General features: G+C 41.2%; 1 protein-coding gene across 1 annotated transcript in view; it reads left to right on the top strand.

Moving 5' to 3' along the window:
* Positions 1-12305, top strand: part of LOC136298030 (uncharacterized) — a 72940-nt gene that overhangs the window by 7715 nt on the left and 52920 nt on the right. Inside the window, exons 9-15 of the mRNA XM_066198468.1 lie at positions 4830-4981; positions 6467-6632; positions 6870-7052; positions 7763-7915; positions 9219-9363; positions 10806-10964; positions 11723-11841. Of these exons, the coding sequence (XP_066054565.1) occupies positions 4830-4981; positions 6467-6632; positions 6870-7052; positions 7763-7915; positions 9219-9363; positions 10806-10964; positions 11723-11841 (1077 nt within the window). The remainder of the gene's footprint in view (positions 1-4829; positions 4982-6466; positions 6633-6869; positions 7053-7762; positions 7916-9218; positions 9364-10805; positions 10965-11722; positions 11842-12305) is intronic.

Genomic DNA, 12305 nt, shown 5'->3' with positions numbered 1-12305 from the left:
AACAGTAAATTACGCTGAGGAGTTAACACATCCTGTTGCCTGTTGAATATTCAGCAAAAGCAATTTTGAACTATATTCTAAACTAATCTGAAAGAAAGTGTCCCGATTTTTCGTTTCTCTGTGAAAAAACAGAAACATGAGAAGTATCTGGTTTGGGTTGTCACTGGCAGTTTTGATACCTTATTGTAAAACACATCTTTTGCCGCTTTAGTGTGTAATGCTACCCCGGTAGTGCCGTTGTCTCCATGTTTATTGGAGTTCTGCCATCCTTATATTGCCTCATGCCCTGGAAAACATTTTGCACGTGAAGCCCTTGCCTCTGGGTCTTGGCTGGTAGGTTCCTTGTGCCTCTGATGAACTCTGCCAACAACCATTGTGTTTTCTGGGGATGCTGCTTGGGTCCAGAGGGAATCTCTGCCCCCTAGACCTTTTTCATTGGTGAATGCTGCTAAGATAGGGTGGAATCTTCTGGTCACGTGGAGCAGGCAGTGGCTTAAATATTTTTTATGATGACCATTATTCTAGATGAGGGTCTGCCTGTCCCCTTAGCTCACTTGGATCTTCTATTTTTTGTTGATACCAGCAGCAGCTGAATTAGTCAGTAATTGTCACTGTCTTTGAAATGAATGTCCCTATCAGATGATTCAAAGATTATCAAGAACACCTGTTAGGCTATAAAGAACACCTGTAATGTGCAATACAGGAGGATCGACAGATGATGGTGCTTAATCACTGTCCACCTAAGATCAACTTCATATCCCATTATCCTTCAGATAGAGTGGTTCTTGCTAGTAGGGAAGTTCCTACAGAGAAAAAGAAAGGGAAAAAATGTAAATGTGAAACCAGAAGAAAACAGTCTTTAAGTCATTTTTGCTCAGGATGTTACTAGAAAACAAGGATGGTCTAATGGGAAAGGCACTAAACAGGGCATTGGTGCCTCCATGAATTTGCCACTGATGAGTTTAGTCAGCTCATTCCTGATACATTCCAAGTCCTCTGAGGTTCTTGTCTTGTTAGATTGTTTGTACCTTGGAGCAAGGTTATTTCCTGTGCAGAGGGGCTGAGATCTCTCCTGTAAATGCACGTAGGTACAAGTGATGTTAACAGAAAGCTTCAGACCCAGCGTGGAAGGCACTCACCTTCCTTTGTTTAGATTAAGTCCCATGTCAAAGAACACAAGCTCCATCTGTCTTTTCCCTGGGCTGGACACAGATGCTGAGGGATGGAGGAGAGGCTTTATGGGGTCTGGAGAAAAGTGCAGTGCTGGATTGCAGCTCTGCAGTGATATCCTGGGTGTGTTCACCTTCCTCTTAGTACTACCTCTGATTCATGAGCACAGGTGGGTGTTGGTGTTTTGTGTGTGAGACTTCAGGGGAAGGCACAGGGTGGAGCAGGATAAGGCACAGCTGCTGAAGCCAGCACCTTTAGTCAGCTGTGAGAAATTCCAGCCCCAGACCTTAGTCCCAACCTGTTAAATGGTGATCACAGTCCGACCTGGTATCACAGCCTGAAAAGAGCCTGGGCATGGGGTTGAGGAGAAAGCAGCAGGTGCCTTCCGTGGGTGTTGCAATATTTGGGATAGACTTCTGTCTCCGAGTCATAAGCAGGTCTGCCGTCTCTTTTAGCTGCGTGCTATGGAGGGCTAATAGAGCCATATAGTAATGCTTGGTGCTAATATAGAATAAAAGCAGCCTCTTGGGGATGGATAATACTTAATTCCATGTGGTTGTCAGAGTTACAGCAGTGTGAAATGGCATTTAGGCACAGACTAGAGGGTCACATACTGCCTGGAAAATGTTGAGGAAAGAAATTTCTGCAGCAGACCCGAGAAACTCTCTAAATCCTACCTTCTGTGGAACACTCTTAATTCAGTCTCTCTGAAAGAATGGTAGATGATTTTTCCCAGTAACAGTGGGATGTCACTTCTGCCTCCGAAGAGGCCTACTGGCTTCATGTGTGGGAAATTTGTTTTTTAAATCACTAAGATCAGCACAAGTGGCTACTGTCTGTGCCACTGCCGAAAAGAAAGGTGAATTATTCATCAAGTGCCCGTCCCAGCACAGGGTTTGATTGGTTGTCAACCATTTTCACTGTTTCAGGGTGTTCTTTCTGTGTGACAAGACATTTCAAAGAGAATCTTTATCATCCCTCATTTCAACCAATAAAATGTCCTTTGGGCCAAGAAAAGAAGTTATGGGAATGCCCACAGCGTTGCTTGGGAGACAGCTGCACTGTTATGCATGTAGAGCTTGTTTGTCCCTTTATTCTTTGACTCTGAATGAGGTGAGATTATGCATTTCTTTCAGGACACAAAACCAAGAATAAATGGAAGGGAAAATCTCCGACTCTGGGGAAAACAGTGAAGGGATGAGAAAATGGAGGTGGAGATGGTGTCATTTCCAAGGAAGCAAAGTTGTTGTTTAATTTTTTAATGCTATTATGAGACAAGATTGAAATTCAATGTGGATGTAGATTAGCTAATGGACCATTAAGTGAACAAGCTGCCTACTGACAAAGAATGGAAAAAGGGATGGGGAGAAGGGACCCTCTCTTGAGAGAGGCTGGGAGAGAAGCCTGTCCCACCACATCTGCTGATGCTGCATTTCCAGGGACTGGCGTGGGTTTTGATGCCTGATCAGTAGCTCTGGTGAATATGGCTGTGTATGCACTGAGCAAGGTGGGAAAGAGTATGTCAGATTTGCTTTGCCTTGCTCCTGGACCCCAGTCTGACCCAAAAAACTCACTTTCAGGGCACGATTTTTTGGGGGTTTTTTAAAATTTTTTTTTGCTCATAAGGCATTCTAATTGCTTGCTTTTGCCTAGGTTTTTTTTTGTTTTGGTTTGGTTTTTTTTGGGTTTTTTGTTTTTTTGTTTTTTGTTTTTTGTTTTTTTTTTTAATATTGCAGGTCTGCAGGTAGAAGGAAAAACCAGCTTCCATGTAGAATAAAAGCCAGGCTTTCTTCTGTTTCTTTCAGAGGTGGGAATGGGAGTCAGATTTGAACATATTTTGTTATTATGATACTACAAACAGACAAATTTGCAATGACAGCTCAATTTCAGCGTAGCCAACCTTAAAAAATGAAAACAGCCCACCTAGTCAGACAGCTCATTCTAAAGCTTTATTATTAGAAAGTAAAGATATCTGTTTCAGTGCAAAATTTTGGATGGAGTTTTTAGGAAAGAGCTTGTCTAGTCAGCAGGTGTGAAGCAGAATGAAGTCAGTTTACAGACTAAAATTGTATCACCTGAAAGTCCATCAGTCTGGCAGTCTTACCTTGACCTGTGCTGCAGCTCCAGCTGATGGGCCACCTGGGCTCAGCAGCAGCTGCTCACACAGCTCCTTGTGATGAGATCTGTGAGGGTCCCCAGGCCCCAGGTGGATTTGCTTGTGAAGAAATGCTTCTCAAAAGTTATATAAAACACAGTCCTCTGAATATTTTATAGACCATAAAATGTAATCTGTTTCACTAGCTCCATGGTGTCCAGGCTTGTAATTTCTTTCTAAAATAGACCTTAGTGGTAATGACGGGGTGGAATGGAGTGGAATAGAAAGGAACGCGTGTGGATCTATCTGAATTTTAGGTATGGAATTATAAATGTTAACAGAATTAATACATAGGTGGGGCTACACATACGAGAACAAATTTCATTTGATGAAATTATATATTATTTCTAAGAAGAATATAAATCTCAAAAGATTAAAAACATAAACTATATCTATATTGGATCTGACAAATTACTCCCTCAGCCTATCAAACAAAACAGTACAGTGAGAAATCACTCAGACTTCTTACTGAAAGACAGCCTCTTGTTAGTGAAAATGGTTGGCAGTCCTTAATTACAATTGAATGCTGGCACTGGGTTATTCAGTGTTTGCCTTGTTTTTGGGAGCAGCTTCTGGAAGGAAGGTCAGGAAGTCAAAGTAGGCCTGTCCCCAAACCTTTGGAAATGTGACTTAGTAGAATTAGACTTTGTAGGATTTCTACATGAAGAAAAATGTTTTCTTTGGAACCGGAAACTTAGTCCTATGTCTAAACCTTTCACATCCAAGGTGAACAAAGCATTGTAGTGAATCTGACATGAAGCATGTTTAAAACCTACAGATTATAAAGTTTAGTTAACATGAACATACAAGATCCTGTATTGAACATTCTGCTACGTTTTCAAGTAATGAGATCTGTCTTTGTTCTTGAACTTTGAATCAGGTCTCAGAGGAGTACATCCATATGCTATGTAGCCTTTAAAATGCCAGGTAAAATAGCTGCTGTATGATGTAGCAATTTCTCTTAGTGAGAGACAGCAGCTCTTCTGCCTCTGTGTTTCCAGCTAGTCCTGTGCTGCCTGCAGAGAGAGGTAAGGGCAGTTTTCCCAATAAGATGGAATAACTTCTCACAGCCATGGGGTTCTCCGGTGAAACTTCTAAGTGTTGCTCAAATCTCAGTTAAATGATCTTTCACATAAACCTAAGATTAATGTGCAGTTAGCTTGACCATTGTTCCATTTGTATCAAAGCTATGTCAGCAGTTCTGGTCATAGATCGGGATCTTGCTATACAAACTCAGAGAAGATTATGATTTTCCCTTCTGGATTGTAAAGACACTGTTGCATTTTGATTTATATGCCAGTGGTGTGCTTGGTGGTCACTGAGAGCTGTTGTCCGAGGGACTGACTGACATCCAAAGCAGAAGCCCTTCTCCATATATGTTTGGAGGGAAAAGCAAATGAGGAAGGAATGTAGGGACACAGGGGAGAAAGGAGGGTTCACTCTCAGGATTCACTGTAAATCAGTGGCAGTGCCAGCATAATCTCCTGTGCTCTGTTCTCTGAAGCTGGTTCTGCACAGCAGGAATATGACAGTTGTGGTTGTGCACTTACAGACTGCAGATCTCTTCATGACTCTTGTGTTTGAGCTTCGACATCTTTCTCTTGAGGCCTTAAGAGCACTATGGCAAAGATCATCGTTTAAGTGCAGAGACAATTGGTAAGTCTCCTTTAGTAATCGCATTCAAAAATATACAGGAAAGAAGAGTTTTGCAAATATCTAAAATATGTAAATGTTTTAAAGCTGTGCCCAAATGTTGGATTTAAATTCGGAGCATTTTAAAGGAATAATTTGTACTGCAGATCTTGTTTCTGTACTGGGATGATATTCTCTCTGCACTGAATGAATGTTGTGTACAAAATAGACTTATCTATTCCCACAGTCAGAGTTCCTGTTTCCGAAGTAATGTGAATGGGAAACCTGAGTCATGGCTTGGGTGGGAATCAGTTCTGCAGTTTTAAGCTTATGTTGCCATTTGTTATGAAAAACTTACCTGGATCTCTACCTTCAATGCCCTCAGTAGTTGTGGGGCAGAGGAGACAGATGTGAGGCTGGGAAGGGTGGATGTGGTGGAGCTGCATCTTTCAGTAGCAGCTGGATCTCAGGATGGTTTATACCAGTCGTAGAACTGTGTCATTTAAGGATCAAGGCCCTACTCTTCAGCAGTCAAGAATAGTTCTGATCCAATGGTTTGAGACTATCAGAAATACTGATCCAGCCTTATTAAAATCAGAAAATTTTTCTCCCTTCACAGAATTTAAAAAAATGAAGCAATCCTTTTCCCTGGTTTCAGTAGAAAATGTCATCAGCCTGTTTGAAATTAATCTAATGCCAGGATTTATGTTTGCAACAATATCTTAACGCAAAAGGGGCACATTTTGTTTTGAGTCAAGTTTATTCTCACCCTTTGATAAATAGCCATGCCAATATTTTTCAGTGTTAGGCAGTAATTAAACTACTCTGCCTCTTTTATATTACCTTTTTGACTAATTTTACTCAGGACATGGTTATTAAATTTAAGAGTGAAAAAGAATCCCATGCAGACTACTCTCTGATGCTTTTACTCCATCTAGTTTAACTGTTTTCTAGTTGATGCACGAGTGTCCTTCCATCAGTATAGGAGTCAGGCACAGAATATTTACAGAGGGACTCTTAAGAGCTGAAATGCGTATTGTCTCTTGTGCTGGTGTACACTTTCCCCTTAGATAAGGTCTAAAAAAGCACAGAAAGTAAAAGCTGGTAATTCAGTTTTAATATTTTCATTTGTTACTGGTGTTACAGGTGAAATGAAAGGAAAAAACACCTTAATAAAAAATCAGTGCTTTAAGGTACCTCAATCTTTAGAAGTTAAACCTGGGATATGATGTGGCTTAATTCTCAGAGAAAGCAACTGAATATTTTCGTGAAAATGTGGTTAGATACTGTTCTTGAAACACGAATGCACTTCCACATCCTGGCTGGAACATATTTCTATAAGGCCACTAAACCAAAAGATAATACTGTTTTCTGTGGACTCTGGCATTTGCTAGGCCACTAGCAATTTTTAATTTACTTTGAAAGAAGCCTAGTCTCAATGTACTTGTTATGTGATTCTTGAGTATTTTGGTAATTTTCGATTTTCAGTGCTTTTTTCTTGTGTTACAGGCAACCATTAATAGATGCTCTCCCATCTTGTGCCACAGAGGCATGTGTTGTCCTAATGAAAGACCTCATAGCTTCTGGAGAAGTTGAGGAGGACAAAGTAGAATATTTCTTCTGGTCATTTGCATTCGTTCCTAATCCCACTTCGGGCATGATTGAATGTCTTGCTGTGAGTGGATGTTGTTTTTTCTTTTTTAATTTGTAATGGATCTACGTGGCTCATAATGTTTGTATTTTACAGTAACAGTCTTTTTCACAGATTTACACAAAGCTCTGTCCAGGTAATCTTGTTGAGATTGAGTTTTAGTGTGTAAATATTTTGACACGTTTATGGTCTGTGTTATGTTGCAACAGTCATTCTCATGACTTTGCAGAAACACCTCATTCTTCTTGTGGTTGTTTGCAGCCTTTGCTGAAGTCACCTAGAGCAAGCCAGAGCTGCTTCTTGGGAGTAACTGCTCTTGTACATAGGTTTTGTTCAGCTCACAGCTCCTGTGATACCGTACCTGCTGTGCAGAGTGTGATGAGGACTCTTGGGAAATTTTTGGAAGGAAACTGTACTGTGCAAGATTCAGAAGATCTCAGCAAGGTATTGGTTATACAGAGGCACACGATACAGTGCTTTACTCTTCTGTTCCCTTTATGATCTAGAACTTGTTTGGTGAAGATGGTATCCAATGTATTCACTGGATTTCCAGACAGCCATGAGTACAAGCTTTGAGAATGAATATTCCTTGCTAGGATGAGCTAATAAAATTTTGTAACCCAACAGATAGAAACTATCAGTGGAGGTGGTGTTGTGTGGAAAAGCCTTGGGTTTCCTGATGAAGCAAACTTCATACCATTGAGCGGTGTGAAGAACACCTATCTGTTGACGAATTATTGTTTTACTTTAGTTATTGTATCCAGAACTCTATGTTGAATCACTAAAATGTCAAAATACCTGTGATCAAAAGGGACAAAATATCAAAGTACTCGAAAAACTTTTCCAGTACATAAAATTTGTGACTTTTGCTCTTTTGCTGCAAGGGAGGCTTTTAAAAATATTTTTGTATTCCCCCAGGTCTAAGGCAGGTTCTACTTATAAGTGCCACATGGCATTAGAATAGAACAGTGGTCCTTATGTGTCTTGTCCTCCCAGTAAGGCCAGGGAATAGGTGGGACAGTAGGGGCTGCAGTCAACTCCCCAAATCACTAGTGATCATTACAGAGCTTTGCACAGAAAGTGTTAGTGCCGTGAAATTCAGTGTGCGGCTGCCAGCGCTCGGGGAGCCTTCTGTTCTACCTTTGCATTCCCAGCTGCAGGTGGTGCTGAAAGCCGTCGGGAACGCGGGGCTGGCGGCGGCTCCGCTGGCTCCTGCTCTGGGCTGGTGCGCTGCCCCGGGGGACCGTCCCACGGAAACCCGCCTGGCCGCTGTCCTGGCCTTCCGGCGCCTTCCCTGCCCTGCCAGGGTGAGTGACCCACCGCCGCCGGGGACTGCTGCCTCCCTGCCAGCGCCACAGCTTGGCCGCTTGTTGGGATAGTTACAAAGCACACGAAGGGATGAGGAGCGAGGGTGGACACGTTCCAGCAGAGCCCCTCTGCTGTTGGAGGAGAGGGCACAAACACCCAGATGAGCAGACCTATGATAAGCTTTGCTGCAGTTGAGGTAACACATCCAAGTGACTGAGGCAGTGTTTGGGACTCCTTCATTAGGCACCTCAGCTGGGTGCCTTATGTCTGCGGGGGTTTAGGGCTGAAAACCCACAGGACTTGATTTTTCCCATAGTCTGTTTCACTGTTTCGTTCTCTGAAACGTAAAGCATTCATGTGAGAAGCTTGTTGTGATTTGCAATACACTGCCATAGTTAGAACATTTCCTTAAGTAGTTTAATGGAAGAAAGTTCAAAACTTGTTTATCTCTAACACCTTAATGCTTAGAAGAACGGCAAAGCCAGGAGTGTTGGCCTGGGCAAAGCTGACACTCCTGCTCCTGAAGAACAAGAAGCTCCACGTGGACTTGCACTTGGACAAGCACCTTTCTATGGCTTTTTAAGTTTTAATTTCAGCATGGATTGGTATGATTCACTTGTTCTGCAGTTCTGAAGCTTGGTGTTGCTCATTAGACACATTCAAAGTATCAAGTCTGTATGTTGTCATATGGCCCATCATTGTCTAGCAAATGAACTACTGAACTGGGTGGACTGGGGCTGTTAAATCCTCATAAAAATGTTAGTAGGATCAGCCACCAGTTTCTTGTTTCCTGGCAGTTCACAAAAAAAGCTGTCTTGGTTGATACTGGGGAAACATTGAACAGAATAAATCTGTTGCTGGCCTGCTCTTTGATTGAGACCGAAAGTAATGATTTAATAGCCTGTGAACTAAACCCTGCCATTGTTGTCTGTGTATTGGCTGTGTGTAGCACATGAGATACAACAGACAGGTCTCCCCTGTGGTGGAATAAAACTGTCCTTAACACTTGTGCTGGCAAGGGAGGCTCTGTGTTGCAGAGTCCTGTACAGATTTGTCTGTATAGAATTCAAGGTCATAATGACAGTTTGCTCAGGGAATTTGTGGATAGGGTAGTGTATGGATAATGTGTACACACATTTGTGCCCATGTTACACAAGGTGACTTTGTCAGGTATAAGGCAATAGCTATAAATATGACAATAGCTCTTTGAGAACAAAAAACCCACCGGGACTGAAAGTGCACATGAGGTGTTCCAGGGGAGGGAAGAGTAATTGTCTTTATCTTTTTGTGGTTTTCTCTTAGAATGCTGTGTTAGTTCAGTTGTATCAAGCAACCAGTGAAGACGTGGAAATAAGAATTGCTGCTTATTATATAGCAATGAAATGTCCACATGAAGAATTATTTAAACAAGTACACAAGACTTTGCTGAGAGAAACATCCAGCCAAGGTCAGCCAAGCATCTGCTGAAGTCTTGCATGTTCCTAATTGATACTTCCAGGTGACACTTACTTTGCAGGTGTAATGGTACCAATCTATGTCAATTTTTATTTAATCTCAATGCTTTGTAGATTGTTTCTAAATGATTGTTTGTATGATTGTGACATTTTCTATTGAAATTGTGATACTGTTAGTTTAGTCATAGTCAGTAAGGACTGACTCTTCATAGAACTAATCCCTTCTGCTGGCAGCATTTCATTCACTGAAGGCTCCTGAGAAGGATGTATGGAAGAGCTTTGATGCTCAGTGCATTAGAAATATGAATGATGATGGCAAATCTCATTTTGTTGAGAAAGAAGCAAGTGGCAGAAAAAAATGTTGCAATAGTCTAAAATGGTTTTACCACGTTCAGTGAAGGATACCTCTGGACTAATCCCTTGCATTTACATCTGTGAAGAAGAAGCAAACCATGAGAAGGTTGTTTGCAGGGAAATGAAAGCAGGCTCTGTGCACTGTGTCTGGATCCTGGCCAGCTCTGCCTTGGGGCTGGGATCCATTTTCCCAGGATGTTATGTCCGGACCAGCGTGTCCTGCAGTGATTGTGAGTTCAGGCTCACTATTGTGTTCACCTGCTGATGTGGCTTGTGGTTTGGAGGGCACTCATTCCTCTCTGTTCAGAGTTCAGACCGAGAGAAATTGCATCCGCCTCCAAAGTCCTGTCAAGGTGTACCCTCAGTGACTCCTCCCAGTGACTCCGTGAAGAACATTTAATTGGTCTGATTTATGAAGCAGCTCTACAAGTCCATCCAAAATGTTGTATCTTTCAAACAATTCAATGCAGTACTCATGGATATTCTTAATTTCTTTCCTTTGTCTTTTGTTGATGTGACAGCAAAATAATTTATATAATAAATTTTTGAATAACAAGTGGTTTGAAGGAATAGGGCACATGTTAGTTTTTAGTTCCAGATTCAGAAAACAATATTTGAAGAAAAGAAGTTGTGTTGTGGAAAATGCAGTTACATCAGTAACATCAGTTACATCAGTTACATCAGTACATTCGGTGTCTGTGCATTGAACTAACACTGGAGCCTAATATCTTGTATCTTTAGGAGACAAAAAAGCCTCTAGTTAGGAACCACACTCCAGAACATATGGGAAATATTTGCTCCCCACGACACAGCACATACGTGGCCAAACTGGGACTCCACAGCGTCATGCAGGAATACTAATTTTGAATCACAATTGTTTAATTGTATGTGCTTTTTTTATTTATTTAATGTGCTGTTACAGTAGGTGCATCAGACTGATTTTAATCATGCTGATAATGAATGGATTCTGTTGTGGTCATAGGAATGGTGGTATAAAGAATAAAAATATTTCCTGCATCTGTTTTTAAGACTCTTGTAACTTTTCTCTGATTTCCACACACTTTTCTTTGTTGAATTTTAGTGGGCTCCTTTGTTTGGAGTCATCTTTCTCAGCTCCTGGAGACAGATGATCCACTGAAGGAGCATCTTCGAGATTCTATTCCTGATGAAATCCTCAGTAAAGATTTTGACTGGGAGACGTGGAAATACTCCTCATACTCTGATGTCACCTTTCACTCAGGTATGTGAAGTTTTAGAGCTTCATACTTTGTAGCATATGGATTATTAACATCCCACATGGCTTTTCTGACCCTTTACATATTGTGAAGTCCAGAGAACTTTGATTTTTATGATCAAATACTACCCAAATATGCAAATGTAAGCTTGATTCTGCTTTGGCCTTAACTGGAGCATATGAAATGTATTTCCACCAAACCAGATACTGTGCACCTTTACCTCTTCTGAGAGAGGAGACTAAGAACCAATGAACATTTTAGATTATTTTTGTGAGCATCAGCTTTTAATTCCTTCCTTAGTTAACTTCCTTTGCAGCAACAGGGGACTGGGATGTTTTTTCTTCTCCTGATTCATGTGCTGCCCTTGGTGTAAGGAAAGAGTCAAAGTAGTTCCTTCCTGGTTTACTATCTGTTCATTTGTTTTCAGTGAAAATGCTAGATGATGTTTTTTCAGAGTTACATTTTGATTTTCTGTGCATTTCCTCCTGCGCATTTATGTATCTTATGTACTATAAATACTTTCCTTTTGATGTTAGCGAGATAAAACCCAGTAATACCCAGTAAATATGGAAATCCAGTAAATGGAAGTTACTTACAGTAATGTCTTTGCTGTATTAAAAAGTTAAATAGTTTCACCTATTGACAATGTTTCATTCACCATCTTCTTATTGAATGGAGTAACAGTTTTCCAAAGAATTATGAATTTTGAAAAATATATGAGAAAGCTGATCTCCAGCTGACAGACATCTGTTTTCCATTGCAGCTGGTGCAGGTGCAAATATGGAAGCATCAGTGGTCTTTTCTCCTACATCTTTTCTACCACGATCAGTCATGACAAATTTGACTGTTCACTTTCTGGGACAGGCTGTAAATCTCCTGGAGGCAAGTTTATGGATTTTTTAACTGGGGGGGGAGGTTTGTCCCCCTCCTCAAGTGACACTTGGTATATTGAAGCACAAAGCATTTTCTGTTTTCCTGTTGCAGTTCCTTTAGTAAAATGTGCTTTTCACTGCTGTAGCACAGTTTCCTCAGCCTGGTGAGTCCTCTGTGTAATGGGCTTAGCCAAAATAGGAGCACTGTCACTCTGCTAGTGCCATGCACTAGGAAAGTGACTTACACTCAGCTCTTGTTGATTCAAATGAAACATTAAAACCAGTGATTCCTGAGACTCTGCACTAGCTCCTGTTTAGGATGGCAGGATTCCTTTTCTTGATGTGCAGTGGAAAGTGGATTGGCTTGGGTACACCGTTCCTTTAATTCAGAGATAGACTCATTTGTACTTAGCTGAAGTCACTGTTCCAGTGCCATCGAGCATCCAGTGCTTGGGACATTTCAGTGACCTCATC

Source organism: Chamaea fasciata, unplaced genomic scaffold (assembly GCF_029207755.1).
Source record: "Chamaea fasciata isolate MVZ Bird 193981 ecotype frontalis unplaced genomic scaffold, bChaFas1.0.hap1 SCAF_16, whole genome shotgun sequence".
Lineage (NCBI taxonomy): Eukaryota > Metazoa > Chordata > Aves > Passeriformes > Sylviidae > Chamaea > Chamaea fasciata.
Note: the sequence above shows the minus strand (reverse complement) of the source record. Positions and strands in the feature narration are given on the sequence as shown.